The 16,741-nt window shown below is 40.8% G+C and overlaps 1 protein-coding gene across 1 annotated transcript in view; it reads right to left on the bottom strand.

The window, feature by feature from the left end:
• Nucleotides 1-1,117: 1,117 nt before the first annotated feature.
• Nucleotides 1,118-16,741, bottom strand: part of tnk2a (tyrosine kinase, non-receptor, 2a) — a gene marked incomplete at its 5' end in the record, with an annotated part of 29,410 nt that continues 13,786 nt past the window's right edge. The window contains 9 exons of the mRNA XM_079260268.1: nucleotides 1,118-1,309; nucleotides 4,477-4,604; nucleotides 7,681-7,776; nucleotides 8,361-8,490; nucleotides 8,658-9,304; nucleotides 9,399-9,602; nucleotides 15,270-15,505; nucleotides 15,586-15,630; nucleotides 15,731-15,822. Of these exons, the coding sequence (XP_079116394.1) occupies nucleotides 1,300-1,309; nucleotides 4,477-4,604; nucleotides 7,681-7,776; nucleotides 8,361-8,490; nucleotides 8,658-9,304; nucleotides 9,399-9,602; nucleotides 15,270-15,505; nucleotides 15,586-15,630; nucleotides 15,731-15,822 (1,588 nt within the window). The 3' untranslated portion in view covers nucleotides 1,118-1,299. The remainder of the gene's footprint in view (nucleotides 1,310-4,476; nucleotides 4,605-7,680; nucleotides 7,777-8,360; nucleotides 8,491-8,657; nucleotides 9,305-9,398; nucleotides 9,603-15,269; nucleotides 15,506-15,585; nucleotides 15,631-15,730; nucleotides 15,823-16,741) is intronic.

Here is a 16,741-nt window from a genome sequence, read left to right as displayed (position 1 = left end):
AAACAACATAAGCAGTTTGCATTTCACATTTTAAACCTCTCTATACCTCATAATACAGTCAGCGTCAAATAAAATAGTATCAGCATAAGCTCTTACAGCTGAGCATAAAACAGAAGGACGGCTCACCACTCACCACCATGTGGCTCTGAAATGCTTTTCCTTCATCTCTACATTTATTTTTGAGTTAAATACACCTTTTGCCTGATTTAAAAGCCTACATTGCTGCAACAACATACAACATGTAATTAATATCACCTTCTGTGTAGATGCTGATAAGCTCCCACGAAAGATGGCCTGACTGCAACAGCTGCCGGTGGCAATGAGCTCACTCGGCAGCATCCTGGTAATCGACTGAATGACAGTAAAGCTCTTCACTTTGTATTCATGATTATCAAACAGCAAATTCATAACAAGTTAGAACTGTTAGCCTTACAATGCAATAAATATCCCATTTGTGGTGATAAAACTAACACCCTGTTTTCACCCATCTTATGAAAAGCAGCACTAAAAACCTCAACCATCTCTTATTCAGAGTAGTGTTGTAAAGCAAAGCCTAAAACGCCTTTCCTAAAGGTAACCTGTGGAGCGTTTCACCTCTAATGGCACTGAATAGGTTTGTTTTTAAGAGTCATTAATCAAAAGGTGGCTGTACTTTGCCAGCAAAAGCAGCGAAGAAGACGGATTGCTGGTTAACTTGGATGTAATAAATGCAATACTCAGACTTTTAATACTTTGTCTACAAGAAAACTCCACAGGGAACCTTTAAAACAAACAATACACATGTATCTGATATATTAGCATTCATGTCAGCACCATCTTCACATTTATTACATAAAATGCTTATTTTTTTCTGACCAGCAGTTGGCATGTGTGTCGACACACTCAGCTACTTATTATGTACATATTATCTTTACATTTTCACAAAAAGATACAGCCATACATCGCATGATACTTCCCTGATTTTTTATATCGCTTTACTAATAGCTAAAAGGCATGGGTGTTAACAACATGCACGTGGTCCATTAAAATCTGCAGCAGTTTACCAGCAACAAAGTCTCAACACATAAACTGTTCAAGTAAATGCTGACTCATCCAACGAGCAGCTCTGTTAGCTAGTAATGAGCATGCATGTGTTTGGTGCAGTTAGTTAACAGGTATTCACAGCAGGGAGGGAGACACATATACTGCCTCTTGTCTCTCCGTTCATCAAGAAGCATTCTGAGTTGCTGAAGGGATGAGTCATCCAGGAAAACCGGTCCAGATCGGTTTCAGAGATGATCAGTGCTTGATTGGAGCTCACTATGTCTTCCTGTTGACCCAGAAAGAAGAAGTTGCATCTGTGTGATTGTTGCATACCCAAACTTAGGATTCAATCACAGAACTCTGTAGCTCCCACCTGCTTTTAACTTATTGTTGTGATTCTTATAATTATCATCGTTGTCTGTGGTGGGAGACAGAAGTTTTTATTTAAAGCAGTTTAGCTTTAAACAAAGCTAAAAAAAAGAAGCTAAGAGCTAACCCAGAAATAACAGGAGCTAACCAGCTAATGGATGTAAGCGGGCTAAAGCTAAGTCATATTGTTAACTGGCTAAAAACCAGTTCTACGTTCTTCTTACTTGAAGAGTGAGGTCGGGTACTTGTCAATCAAAAAAGACCCGCCCCTAAATATTCCAAACTTTGACATTAAATTACTTTAAAACGGGCGAGTTAGAAAAAAATTCACTCCCCCCACAGTTGACATGAAGGTAAACCTGACCTATAAACTAAAAATGGATTTTTGTACCAGGCTGTAAACATATTTATTTCTGCTGTGAAGTTGGTCTTTTTAACATGGGAGTCTATGGGGATTTGTTCTGTTTTGGAGCCCCTAGTGGATGAAGGGGGAACTGCAGTTTTGTGCACTTCCGCATAGGCTTCACTTTTAACCGCCGGGGGCTCCGTCCATCTTTCATATACGGTCTATGGGTTAGAGTTAGGGTTAGAGTTAATCCAATCAAAATGTTGAGGGGGCGGGGTTGGACGTACAACCCTGCCCAATATCCAGCCCTGCCTCATTCTCCAGGCTGCAGCCAAGACCCTCTCACTGTCACCAAAAACCTGTTCCAGGGGTCATAATAACGACAATGTGTGTCAGTCAGCTGGTTTTTGTTCATATGAGGTTAAGTTTGTGATGTGGTTAAATGTGTGTTGTGCTGTTGGAGTAAGAGTGCATCTTTTAGGATAAATATTTTTAAGGCTGATCATTAATTGCTAGTAACAGAGTCAGGCCGTGTTGATACTAATTAATCTTTGCATTTTAAAGCTGTTGAATAATATAATAGTTTTTATTTAATCTACTATTTTGAACAGCACTGTGTGGCAATAAAATCAATGCAAACACCTTTGAACCAATTTGTTCCATTTTGTTTAGCAACATGTATGATAACAGTAGTTTTCCAGTTGTTAATGGTCAAGCAAAAAGTAAAAACACCCCAACAAATTAAAATATCCCTTGCAATATACACTTAATACTAAAAGATAAATGTCCATTGATTTTACTGACATGTGACACGGTGTCTCCTGTTAGCCTGTCATGGTACTGTGTTTCACAGATTCATTTACAGTTGCAGTCAAAATTATTCAACCCCCAAACCAACTTAGGTTTCCTGGCAAACTGTCCAGCTGTTAGACATTAGACAAATCAAGCAAGACCCCTTTATATAGCTCAACACAACTGATATCACTTGTGGCTTCTCCAAATTCATTAGAAAATGACACTTTTAATGACCAATGCTGTCTCAAAAATGTTCAACCCCTTCATGACAAGCATTTCTAGTACTTCGCAGAGCATCCTTAAGCTTTTCTAACCAGCTGCACGTGTGATTTTGGTGACAAAAGTATTCATTTGCCAACGTTGTCTTAATAACTTTACATCTGTCTCAAGATTCAGGGTAGTGTATTTTTGTGATAGGGACCAAAGAAAATACCAGACTTGGGATGAATTAATTCTGATTTGAACATATTAATTTGCAGGTGAGGTTATGTACATCCCTAGAGCTTCAATGATCAACATCATATCGCCAAGGTCCCCATCTGTGGTCGCCACCCAGTCCAAGTGAACCTAGTAAGCTCATGTGAAGGGGGACACCTAAAGCTTTTTTGCTGAGACCCATGTGCCAAGGCTCAGCCACCAGGCACTCAGCTGGACACCTTCCAAGCCTGGCTCCAGGAAGGAGCCCCAGGCTCTCTCTTCAGGACAGGGTTTCTAATTTATCCTGGTGTCAGTTTACCTAGGCTTTTGGAATTGCTCTTAGAGTGACCCCTCCCCTGAGCTTACTTTGCCTTTGGAGACTCTCCCAGGAGCAGATGACATCAACAATACAGCCCTCAGGTTCATGTAGGAACTCAAACATCTCTATCATTGTAAAAAAATTATTAACAGAGGGGATTCGCCAAATGGAGAAGGTGGAGTCTCCTTGGCCGGTCTGTAAACAGATCCTGCACCAAGTGGAGGAGTTTAACAATCTCAGGGTCTTGTTAACAAGTGTGAGAAGAATGGAGCGGCAGATTGACAGGCGGATTGGTGCAGCATTTGCAAGTATATCTGCATCTCTTCTTCAGCCTGTTGTGGTGAAGATGGAGCTGAGCCAGATGATGAAGCTGTCAATTTACAGGTCAAGCTATGTCCCTATCCAATACTTGTGGCCACCAGATGTGGGCGGTGACGGAAAGAACAAAATTACATGTTCAAGCAACCAAAATAATTTTCCTCTGCAGGGTGTCTGAGCACTCCCTTCGAGAAAAGACGAGAAGCTTGGTCATCTGGGGGAGACTCCAACTAGAACCACTGCTCCTCGGCATCAAGAGGAGTTAGAATGGCTCCTCTATGCCTCCCTGGCGTGTCTCACCTGGAGGATGCCCCAAAGAAGAATCAGGATATGCTGGAGAGACTAGGTCTCTCAGTTGCCATGGAATGCCATGGGATTCCACTGGACAAGCTGGAAAAAATGGCTGGCTAGAAGAAAGCTTCTTTGCTTTAGCTGCTAGCTAACCATGGACATGTGGTAGAAAATGGATGGATGGATGGATGGACGGTAACACAAGAACTTGTCATCGACAGAGATGTTGTCTTCCTGTGGAGTAAAGTCTTACTTAACTGTTAACATGTGCCATAAATACCAGACTTGATTTTCTCTATGAGCTACATAATCTTAGTTATTGTGATCCGAAGCTTCTAACCAACGGTTAAACTTACTTTACTTTACTCCAGTTGGTTGCTTTGATGGATATAATTTAGGTCTCTCTATTGACAAAAACAAAAGTTTGGCCCCTCTAATTGAATTCTTAAGTGACCATTAATAAAATAAACTGGGATAAAGTCTTGCTTATTGGTCCAGAACCAATCAGAGCAGCGAGTTTAACCCTAACGCATCTTTATAGTACAAAAGAAAAAAAAAACAGTTATTTCTCATTTGTTCATGGTTGTACATTTCTTACCTGTTGCGGTGTGGTCCATATGTGTCCAGCATGACGGTGCTGGCCTGCTCCAGGTTCCACTGGCAGCGCTGCAAAAGGTCCTCACATTCGGCTCTTGAACGCAGTCCCAACCGAAACAGCTGCTCCACCTAAGATGTATACAGTTGGAGAGTATTTTAATACCTGAGCAGGTACACAAAGTTGCTCACTGTGTTGACTGCTGCATTATTCTGCTGTCATGGCAACCACTTTATTCATGTACTTTTGTAGTGCTGCTTGGTTTTTCAGTGATTGCAGTCACTTCAGAATCCAGCTGCTCCCCACTGACATTGATGCTGTACCGAGGGTGTTTACGCATCTGCGATCACCCCATTTTCCAACACCTAATTAAACAGTGAGGTACAGAGACGCTGGAAAAAGAAACTTTTAGCAGTATCAGATAAGAGTTCAGTAGTTTGCAACGTACAATAAAACCAGGATAACAAAATATAAACAAACATAAGTACATTATTGTAGTAGATCTGTTGTTTAAGTTTACCATTATTCTCTTATTACAAATGTTTTTTTTTGTTTTGTTTATTAAATAAGGAACACCTGCAGGATATTTGCACTGACTGCAGCGTCACAGATGAAATTCCCACAGCTTGAATATTATTTTTTTCAATATTTTTATGTAGCCCACTCTGTTTTATTTATGATTGAAGCAGTCTTTGACTTGCACACAAAACCCTTGCAGCACCTTGGCTGTAGTCAAACAGCCGGCATCAATGCAGAAACATGCCGGAGAGCCTTATGACCCACTTAAGAGGAGCTGGTTTGGAATAACACTTGACTTGCAGACCCTCAGAGCGCTTGAGTGAATATGGAGAAGAGGAGGGCAGTGGAGCCTTAGTTCTCACTTTAATGAACCTATTCTTGTGCACGTACAGCCTTTTGTCCTGGGCTCTGCAACCATCCCTTCAGCAACCGCAGCGTGCACTGCATCCAATATGAAGCTCCTTAGATGTTTTGTTGAGTGTAAACTCTAACATGACCATACTTCGTGTAGCCAGGTTTTTATTTTGCTTTTGAAATGACAAAAAACAAAATTTCTGAAACGCCTCAGGTTGTGATGAAATGAAGTCAAACCAAATACAGACATGTTCACGAGTTACGGCAACTTGCTAATGTTCAAACCAAGCATCAGAATGTGGAGGCATGGGGATTTAAGTTACTCTGAACTAATTATCGGTTTGCAAAGATACATCTCTGAACGCACAGGATGAACCTTGAAGCAGGTGGGCTACAGTAGCAGAGGACCATTCCTGCCAGCCCGGAATAGGAAACTAATGCTACAGTTCACACTAACTTATCAAAACTGAATGGTAGCAGACTGGCCTGGACTGATGAGTCTCCTTTTCAACTCCACATTCAGATGATAGTGTCAAACTTTGGGGAAAACAACATGAAAGCATGAATCCATCCAGCTTTGTATAACCAGTTTAGACTGGTGTAGGTGTAATGGTGTAATGAGGGGGACTTTTCTTGGCACACTTTGAGCCTCTCATTGCAAACTGAGCATGTTTGAACACTTGATTCTGAGTATTGCTGCTGACCATGTCCGTCCCTTTATGACCACAGTGTAGCATCTTCTAATCCACAGGTGTCTGTTACAGGAATGTGTTGTACACTATACTCCCTTCCCAGATGTTCCCTATTGTGCTGATGTGTGGCAGCCTCCTCCAGCCAATCCGGTCTGGGAGTGGCCTTTAAAAGACCTCAGGATCTGCGCATCTGGGCCTTTTGGCCACCTGCCATTCACACCATGTCTGTGTTGTGCGTCACCTTACTGACGTTGTGGTTTATCTGTTGGTTAGGGTTGTTTGGTATAACCCTTAGCTTTTTTTTTCCCAGATTGGCCTTGTAGGGGAGAGCTGCTATTTTATTTTGTCAAATGGGGTCCTTTTCTCTTGTTTATGTTACTGTAGGATAGGTTAGATGTAGGTTTGTACTCTGTTTTGTTTGGTGGGTAGGTAAGTTGTCCTTTTGTTTTGTAGGCAGGGGTGTTTTGTTTGTTATGTTGGCCTTGGCTCTCCCTGATGCAAACGGCTGTCTGGTGTTGAATCTGTGACTGGCTGTCTGTAAAGAGTGAATAAATGTGCCCAACTCTGGACTGTTCTCTGTGTTTTTATTTGAGGTTGTAAACCTCACTTCGTCAAGTGTCACTCCTTAAGGATGTAACAGTCAAACTCTGGTCTTCGGGGAACGGTATCCTGCAGGTCTTTGTTGTCTCCATGCTCCAACACACCTGACTGAAACTCATAAATAGGTTGACAAAAAGCTGCTGGATCTATTTGATTTGAATCAGCTGTGTTGGAAAAGGAAAACAACAAAAACCTGCTGCATACCGGCCCTCGAGGACTGGAGTTTGACACCCTTGTTCTAATGGATACTTCCAGCAGGATGATGCACCATGCACCACAAAGCTCTAATCATCTCAAACTAACTTTTTAACATGACGATGAGTTGATTGTACTGCGGTGGCCTTAACAGTCACTGCATCTCAATCCAATAGAGCATCTTTGTGACTGTGACTCACATATAAAGCTCTCCATGACCAAGCTCCATTGTACATAAAATATATTATGGTTCCATTTATTCCAAATAGAGCACTTCGCTCTCAGACTGCAGGTTTACTGGTGGTTCCCAGAGTCTCAAAGTACTATGGGAGGAGGAGCCTTTAGCTATCAGGCTAGGGGGGATTGGATCGAAGTCATGATTCGATGCAATCAGTTGGTTTCTATCATAGGATATGTATGAATTGGCTTGAAATGATGTGTGTGTACAATGCCCTGTGACATTGTTGTGAAGTGGCTCTGTACAAATAAAGCTGATTGAATTAAACTTGGAGGAATGGGAGATTGGTATCATTGATGTGCAGGAACTGTATGATGCTACCATGTCAACATGGACCAAAAATCTGATTGAATCTTTGCCACCAAGAATGAAGACAGTTCTGAAGTTAAGAGGTTCCAACCCAGTACTAGCAAGGTGGACCTAATAAAATGGCCCATGAGTGTATATTTGTACTTTAAATAAATATAGCCGCAACTATTTTCCATTTTCTTCCACTTATAAAAAGACATTTGACTTCTGCGTCCTTCTCTATTTCTTGGTCATTAGAGAGTTTGTCTGTTACCACAAACTGATATAAAAATGAAAATATATGTAGACTGATAAGTTTACCTTTAAATAGTTAACAGCCTGAGGAGTGTTGCAGTTGTGATTCTGCAGAGCCGTCTTACACTCCTCCGTGGTGACGCCGTGCACTGCTCCTTGGACCTGTCAGTGAAGTCACTCATTCAGCTGATTCATGTCTGACTCTATGGATTGTTTCATTTTAATGCATTGAAGGAGTTTCCCAGTAAGGGTTTCCTGGGTGCAGACAGCAGGAGTTACAGCTATGGCTGGAAGGAGTTAGTTAAAACTACTGTAAACCTGTCTAAATGTTCTTCAAACCAAATGGGTTCCAAATCTTTTTCATTTTAAACTTTGTCACTTTTTCTTCCCTGTATGAATCAAGATGCAACAGATTTCAAATTAGCCAAAAGCAACCTTAAGTTTTCCATCATTCACAGTCGCATCCACATCCTAATATTTTCAATTTAATGATGTTCTGTTTTAATCTCTGTTAAAAGTCATTTGAATTTGTGTTACATCTGCTGCTTTTTCGAGAATAGACCTCTGCTAATTAAAAATTTGTAGATAAAGGGAGACCAATCAGAGGCTTTCATTTGTTATTGTTAAATTGGTGACTTATCACTTTCCTCCCTGCAGCAACGACTGGCATATGGTTTATGCAAAAACAATGAAAAGCCATTTTAAATAAATAGCAAAAAGAAATATTTTCTGCTGCCCTTCCTCACCTGTTTGATGCTTTGGTCAAAGGAAACTGCAGCTCGCCCGTTGTTGTTGTTGGAGGAGGCGTTTGGTTTGGCTCCGCCTGGCTGATACTGCATCATGGGTTTAACTGCTGCCATGTTGGCTGCGCCGTATCTGGTTAGAAAACAAAAATAAGGAAAAGGACCTTTACTATGTTAAATGAAAGCTACATTTACCTTGGACTCAGAGTCACCAACTAACAAACCTCCCTCTGAAGGAAACAGTGCTAAATAGAGGAAGAATAAACAAGTTAAAAGCATATCTAGATATGAGAATCTCACCTTTCCAGGAAGGCTGGTCTCTCTGGTAGTGGAGCAGGAGCAGCGCTTGGAGAACTGTCAATTAATGGGGAGAGGCCACGCCCCTCGCGAAAGGTGAGTGGGTCCAACGAAGAGGTGGCCGAGTAGGATGAAACTCCCGGCCGTGAGGGATGTAAAGTAGTTTGATGCAAAGAAGCTGATGGTGGGGAGCTGGAGGACAATAAGGGGCCCAGAAGTCCAGATGCCCGGCGAGGAGAGACGGTCAGAGGAGGAGGGGGGAGCGCCATAGGTGTGGAGGACAGTGGCGGCACCAGAGGAAGAGGAGAGGAAGAGCGAGATCCTGGCTGAGAGAAAGCGTGGTCTCTGGGTGGGATCTGAGGAGGTGCTTCTTCCTCGTCGCCCAGTGAAATGGAGCTGGAGCGGGCCTGCTGGTTGGTGGTGCGGGTGGACACGCTGTGTTTAGAGGGACGCAGTGGGGGGATGGGGCTGCGGGGAGGCAACACAGGCCGATCCTCGAAACAGCAGGTGAAAGAGCAGGAGGAGGATGAAGGGGAGGGAGGAGGCAGACAGATCTGTCGGTGGGGACCCAAAGGAACCAGAGGCATAGGAGTTGGAGAGGATGGGAGGGAGCGTCCGGTTGCCATGGGAACCTGAAGCTTCACCATCACCTTTAAACGCAGGAACAGTAGCAGCAAAGGAAACATGGTTTATGAGTGTTTAGATCAAGTGACACTCTGCTGCCTCCTGTGTGAGAGACTCTACCTCTCTCTGTAACTCCTGGAAGAGGTCCGCTGACTGGGACTCGCTCCTGCCCGCCATGCTGGGCCCTGGAGTGACCAAAGCTTCTTCCGTCAACCCCTTGTTGATCGACCGCACCTCGTGGTCCTCCGACTGGTCGTCGAAGTCTGCCGTAACCTCATCATACGTTGGCTGAGGCAGAGGCCAGTCCAGGATGGAAGGAGTGTCCTGACAAATGGATGCAAATATTTGTAACGTTATCAGACGCACTGAGTGACGGACAGGAGAGGACTGGACATGATTTCAATTGAACAACTTTTAGTGGTTTTTGTTTCAAAAGTCAACATTGGGATTATACATTCAGCACATAAATGTCCAGCGAGTCATCAGCGACTCCCAGATTCAGCTAAATGTGGTCTGCCGCTTCCCAGTAGAAGGACAAGACTCATCTTAACGCTGTGTTTCTCAGTCCAGGTCTCCTGGACCTCGTGTCCTCCATGTTTTACATATGTTCCTCCTCCAAAGCACCTGAGTCAGACTATATATGTTCCTCTTTAATTTCTTTGCAGTCTGCTAACAAGCCCTTTATTTTATTCTGTTGTGTTAAAGTAGGGTTGCCTACAAAACATGCAGGTCAGGGGGTCATGAGGACCTGGATTGAGAAACACAATCTTATAAAGTGTATCCATGTCCAGGTGGCTTCAGAAAGGAGCACCTGGTGGCAGATGGTTTAGTACATATTTTTTAATCATTATGACTTTTATTTTCATCCCTTTCTTCTGGTCTTCAGTTTGTTGATTATTTTTTTCTCATCTGTGTCTGCACATGGGTGTTAAAACTTCATGACCTTATATGGGCGTTTACCTGCAAATTAGAGCACCTGTCAATCTAAGTGGTAAGATACATGCGGTTTTGTAGTCTATGAACACATTTGTGAGTCTATCGTTGCAGGGTAAGGGAGCTGGAGCCTATCCCAGCAGCCTTCTGGCGAGAGACAGGGTACACCCTGGACAGCTCGCTAGTCCATCGCAGTTTCTCTACTTCATTATTTCACATAATTGTTTTTTTTGTTGTTGTTGTTTTCTAGTTGTCTAGTCCAGCATTTAAGCAAGAATTAATGTCTGGATTGCTGTGTGCCACTGAGAAAATTTACTTTGCCAACTTTGGAACTTTTTAGATATAATATTCTTTATTCTTAATTTATTTTTCTAATTATTTTGAATAACAATTTGTATTACAGAGTTTGTATAGTACTGTTGGACCTGACCAGAGAGGATAGAATAGGGACAGAGGAGGACAAACAGTTTTAACTTGTTAGTTTCTGGAGCACCAGAATTATTGTTAAATATGTAGAAGACTTTGTCAAATGCAGGTAAAATCATTCAGGCACAACTATCAAGTGTTTAAGTGTGGAATGATCACATATTGTTTAGGTTTTTGTAACAGGGTTTTGCAGACATTAGGGGTCAATCTGATGTCCTGTTAGTTGTAGCTCTCTCGTTTTTCTTTTACTTAGAGCAGGTAAGTGTGATTCAGTCACAAGTGGTTATTTGACATGTTTGGAAATCCAAACCCTACTGTACAGTAGGGTTTGGATTGTCCACTTAATTGCCAGTGCATCGACATTGCTGTTGCTGCCATCAGTTATAAGAATGAAAATCAATCTAATGCCTAGCATAGGGAATAAAAAACATTATACTGCTAAAAAAACATACAGGAACAACATTTTCATTCCCAAACTTTGATCAAAAACAGACGAAAGCTGCGGGGTAAAATTACTGTGAAACCCCACTGTAGATCACTAAAGCATGAACATGTGCGCAATCAATCAATGAGCACCAATCACCATCAAACTGCACTTCCCTGGGTGCATCCAAGAGGAAAGGGGTTATTTATGACATTTGTAGGCTGAAGTGTGCACTCTGCCTTTGGAGAGTACACAAAGTGATTATAAGCACAGCCTGCATGCTCTTTTTTAAAGCTTTCTACAATTTTCTTAGTTGGAAGAATTTGTGGAGCTTGTATTGTTGTGTAAGGTCCCCAATGTGTCTTTAAAATCTCTGAACTGCTGCTAAATCATTTTTTGTGTGTGTTAGTAGGTTAATTTAAAAGGTCAGAAGCTCAAATTTACAGATTAACTAGAAAAAGTGAACAGAAGACCCTCTCCTCTTCTTGCTGGGTAGCTCCATTGGGGGTGTGAGTGTGCAGCAACTGGAACAAAACCAATCATCTTTCCTCCCAACCTCAGCTCAATAAGCTGTTCAAGGAAATTGTCTACATAAATTCAGTTCCCTGACTGAAAGTGAGGTCAATGACCTTTGTCAGTTAATTACAACACAACATTTGGCCATGATTTGTCTCCATAAGCAAGGTCATAAAGCTAAAATTAAATTAAATTAAATTAAATTAAATTAAATTAAATTAAATTAAATTAAATTAAATTAAATACTTTATTTATTATAGAAACAAATTACAATGTTAAAGTAAGATTCATTATTAATATTTATTTATTAAAATAAGAACAGCAACAATAATAATTATAAGAATTTAATGTTTTCTTCTAGTTGCTGCCAGGTATGATCTCTGACACATTTTTTTTTGTCTTGCAGAGGACAGATGATGCTTCCCACTGAACACACTGTAGTTTTTCAGTGTGTTGTGTAGAGGATGTGAAGAATCGTCCATTGTGTTCAGCAGCTTGTGCTTTCCTGGAAAGTCAGCTCCAGCGGCTACAGAGTTATTCACAGCAGAGAACCAGAATTATATTCTGTCTGTTGTACTGTGCAATGTATACTGAATTGTGCAACCAGCATGGGTAAAGCAGCCTTACTGAAGCCCATGTAGCTGCAGTGTCAGTAACACAACAGAGACAGAACACAAAAAGTGTTGCAGTGGCTAAATTATACTAAAACAAACAGCTAGCCAGCTGAACTAAAGTGCTAACTAGCTATGTGGAACAGAAAGAGCAATTATTGTTCCAGAAGCAGCTAGCTAGTCAACCCAATACTACTGGGATGCTAATTTAGTGGAATAGTAATTGCTCCAATTGATAGTTTAACCGAAACAAACAACAAGCAAACATGAATTATGTTGCTAAGCAGCTTTTTGAAGCAGCAGGTACGCCGCTAACTGGCTAAACTACACAACTAAAGATAAACTAAAGTTGCTAACTTACTAGCTAAGTGGCGCTATAATTGCTCTGTTTTAAGACCAACCTAAACTAAATTTGCCAACTCAAAAAATAGAAAAAAAATTATTACCAAATTATTTTTAGGTAAAAATTTATTTTCTTAATCTAGCAAGCCAAATTGAGCATGAATGTTGAAAGAGGTACTTTCAGCCTATAGTACACATTGGTCATTGCACTTAATGCTTTTTGTGATTTCTCTGTTAAGTATATAATAAAAATGAGTCTTTTAACCAACTGGCAGATTAAAAAGTGCAGCAGTTTAATATTACATTTTGTGAATAATGAAAAGATTTTATGATATGTACTGTCAAAACTAAAACAATAATTACCTGTTCTCTCTCTCATTCTCTAATCTTTTCCATTGAGTAACATTGTGGTGAACAACTTGCAGATATAACAAATATTAAAGACAATGATCCTGACACCTGTCTGTCTGTCAGGTCTGCAGCAGCGCATTAAGTTTCACCTATAATTTTCTAAATGCAAGTTCAAGCTTTAAAGATGGCATCGTCCCTCATTGATGTCTAAAAACAAGGTTGCATTTGACATCTTTAGAGATTTAAAATGAAACTTTTTCTGAAAGTAAACTTCCTCTTTCATGCTGCGTTCAGGCAACACAATATTAGTCTGAAAAAAATGGAACATGTAGAGACTTGGCACAGACATGCTCTTCCCTGATGAATAATGTTCGCTGCTCTTACAGCCTTTCATGGACCAGCAAATGTAAACAAACAACATCTGAGGTTGTTTGTACAAAGCTGGGGGACTTTAACTGGGAAAAAGATTGAGATATAGAAATACAGACCAAAGCGACTGGACTCCTTTTTTGGTCAAAGTCTCAGACAAGTTTTGGAAGTTTTGGTGTCATTAAATATAATGTACTTATTACCAAGGAGTTATGAGGTGTCCACTGACGCAGCAACAAGACAAAGCCATGGGACTCATTTTTAGCCAATACTGTTTATTCTTTTTCAACTAAAGCATTTCCAGTGCTGGTTTAGAGCCACCGCCCACTTAAAACCAGTTCTTCCTATAGTGCTTCCACACTCCTGACTGTAGGAAAACCAGTTCAACAGCAGGACACCCTCTAAAGCAGGAGTCCCCAACTTTTTTTGTACCAGGGACCAGTTTCGCACAGAAACACTTTCTCAAGGACCGGGTAGGTCGGGTAGGGCGTGAAGGTTTCAATCACAAAAACCCTAATCATTATATTTAGTATGTAATCTGAATGCAACAATTACATTTTATATTAGGCACTTTCATGAACTATTACACTATAATATCAACTCACCAAAATGTAGAATCAGTGGGAGCTCTGGGCTTGTTTGCCTGCAAGTTTTGATGGGTGATGATGGGAGACAGTGATACTGGAACTGTATTCCTTATATCCAGTCTACTCTGAAGTCTTGTTTTTGTTTTAAGTAATTGTTTCTGTCCTTCATGCTCCTGTTTTTTTCTTTTAAAATATTCTAAGAGCTTTTCTTTCACTGCTGGGTGTTTTTTCTCCATGTGGAGGTGAAGTTTTGATGGTTTCATGGCTTCATTAGCAAGTCTGTCACCACATATTACACAGAGTAGGTGTGGGTCATGTGAATCACCTGTTGCGATAAACCTGCAACTCAGGTAGGAATCTTGGTATTTTCTTTAAAATGTAGCTTTCTTTTTGCAGGCAGTCTGTGACCCTTCTGCTGTTGCATCGTTGTCTTGTTTACCTTTTCTAAAGAGACTCCATTGAACTCTGTTTCTGTCTCATTTTGCGATAGCTAGGTTGCATTGGTGATGCAGGATAGATACGCGCCAAAGAGTCAAGCGCGGAAGTTAGGCAAGAGTGGAAGTGGTTGTCTTTCAATATATGACACCCAAAAGCAAAAACATATTTTTATATATAATAATCAAGATTATTCATTCTTTGCGGCCCAGTACAAAATGATCCCCAGACCGGTACCAGTCCAGGATCCAGTGGTTGGGGACCCCTGCTCTAGAGGCAAGAACCCTGATATCAAGGGGCAGAGGGAAGGGTACGGAGACCAGGTAAACCTATAAAACCAAATATATCATATCTTATACATGTGGTTTCTGAGACATTTTGCATCATTTTATGGCAGAAACTTTACTCAAAACTTTGATGTACACCATATGATACTGGTCTCCTGAACCCTGGCGGCCACCAGAAAGCAGAAGACTACACTACAATCATTTTAGCCAAATAAATGGTAATAAATGATAAAATATCATAAATTAAATGGTTACATTTTTTAAAATATTTTGTTAAAGGGTCAAATGAGGGCTTAAGATGTAAAAAAAAAAAAAAAAAAAAAAAAAAAAAGACTTTTCTCCTCAGTTGTTCTTAGGTTGGGCTTTAAAGGGTTAAACTCATTACAGCTTTTTGACTTCAAACTTTAGAGCCCATGTAGCATCAAGTCTGCTTTATTTTTCTAGGTAAGAAAAATAAAACCTAAGCTTTGTAGAAGTAAAATCAAAGCAGCCGGAGACAAAAGTTAATTATTTTCTCTAATTTTCCTCAGAGCCTTACAACGCAGCATTCACAATCACCATCTGCTATTGTATTTGCAAACTATGATTTTGAAGGTCTTTCTAACAATGTCTCTCTGACCATGAAAAATCACATATTTCTTCGCTAACACAGTAGTGAAACTAGGCGTTTGTGACTGGCTTTCTTTAATCTGAACTAGACACAACTCTACCTTCAGTGTGTCTTCGTCTGGTTGATGTGTTTCTGTGAGCGGAGAGGGTGTGGTTGAGCTGAAGCTGTCATCTGTGAAGTCGATGAGCGACACTTCGCTTTTGGCCCCGCGAACACCTGCTCCCTCCCACGGTCTAAGCTTCAGACCCAGAGACGCTCCCAGCTTCTTCAGCCCAGATGAAGCGCTGGCATCATCCTCGTCATCGTAATCGTCCATCACCAAGTCGTATAATGGCTCTGGAGATACATGCAAACACCAGAACATCAGTATTTGCTTTGCGGGTTGCAAAGAGCACTGAGAACGAAGAAAAACTCACTCTTGAGCAGAACTGCAGGCTGGGGTGGACGAGGAGGTGGCTGCTCTGTTAACGACAGATTAAAACCTTCAGGTTATATTCACTAAAAAAGGAACGAACTTCCACTTTTCTCACAATCCATTCTAAATAAGGGAAGAAAACTCACTCTTTGCGCGGTTAGGGAGTTTGGTGGGTCTTGCAATGCCAGAATCGAATCCCAGGACATCAGGGGGGTCCATGGGATTCCCTAAATACAAACTGGAGACAAACATCATTTTATTTTATGATTAGTTTGCAAAGGGAAATTAAACCAAGTGCATAAATAAATATGACGCAGTGAGGTTGCAGCCTTTTATAATCTCATAAACTCCTCTTTACATAGACACTAAACATGGCTGGAGTAATTAAAGTTGTTTACTGCTGATGTACAGACACTCTGCTACTGCAACAGCAGTTTGTAAAACAGTTGATCAAGGATTCTTTGAGCTTTGTAGCCAACGTGGGACCATGAAGAGTTTTTTGTGTCCTGTTTTTTTGCTGCACGCTTGCTGGATTACACACGGACTTCTGCTGCCCTCTGCTGGGCAGCTGCAGTAAAATCAGAGCTAAATGACATCCATGTAACATCTGAGGTGCAAAGATGTTTGTAGATCATCATAGTTTTTCAGAAAGAAACATGACTTGCAGTGTTCTTAATATATAGGTTCACTTTCAGTTAAGCTTATTTAAATCTATTCAGGCATCTTAGACATATAAAATAAAATAATGGTATTAAACAAAAGACACCATATAAGTGTTTGAAAAGGAGAAGACAAGCCTGCTTCTTTAGCCCAGCCCCAGTACATTCATTTAATGTAGTAAATGAACATATTTTTTTCTTCAGAGACAATGAAAATAATTTAAATGTACTTTGACTTTTGATAAAAACCAGGAAATTTGAGCATATTACTCCAGTTTTCACTTTAACTATATTAAAGTACAGCAACCCTTTATGAGCCACAGAGGTGGTGTGGGACAAAAGAACAATAGCTCTGGTATTTTTGCCCAGACTAGCTGATGTATGATCATGTACATCACTAATCTTTGAGCTCCCTACGTGAATGTCAACCATGCGACTCCATCTTAAAGTGTTTTTTTTTTGTCTGTATAATGTCCATAAACACTTCCACAGAAGCTG

The sequence above is a fragment of the Telmatherina bonti genome, assembly GCF_933228915.1.
Source record: "Telmatherina bonti genome assembly, chromosome: 20".
Classification (NCBI taxonomy): domain Eukaryota; kingdom Metazoa; phylum Chordata; class Actinopteri; order Atheriniformes; family Telmatherinidae; genus Telmatherina; species Telmatherina bonti.
Note: the sequence above shows the minus strand (reverse complement) of the source record. Positions and strands in the feature narration are given on the sequence as shown.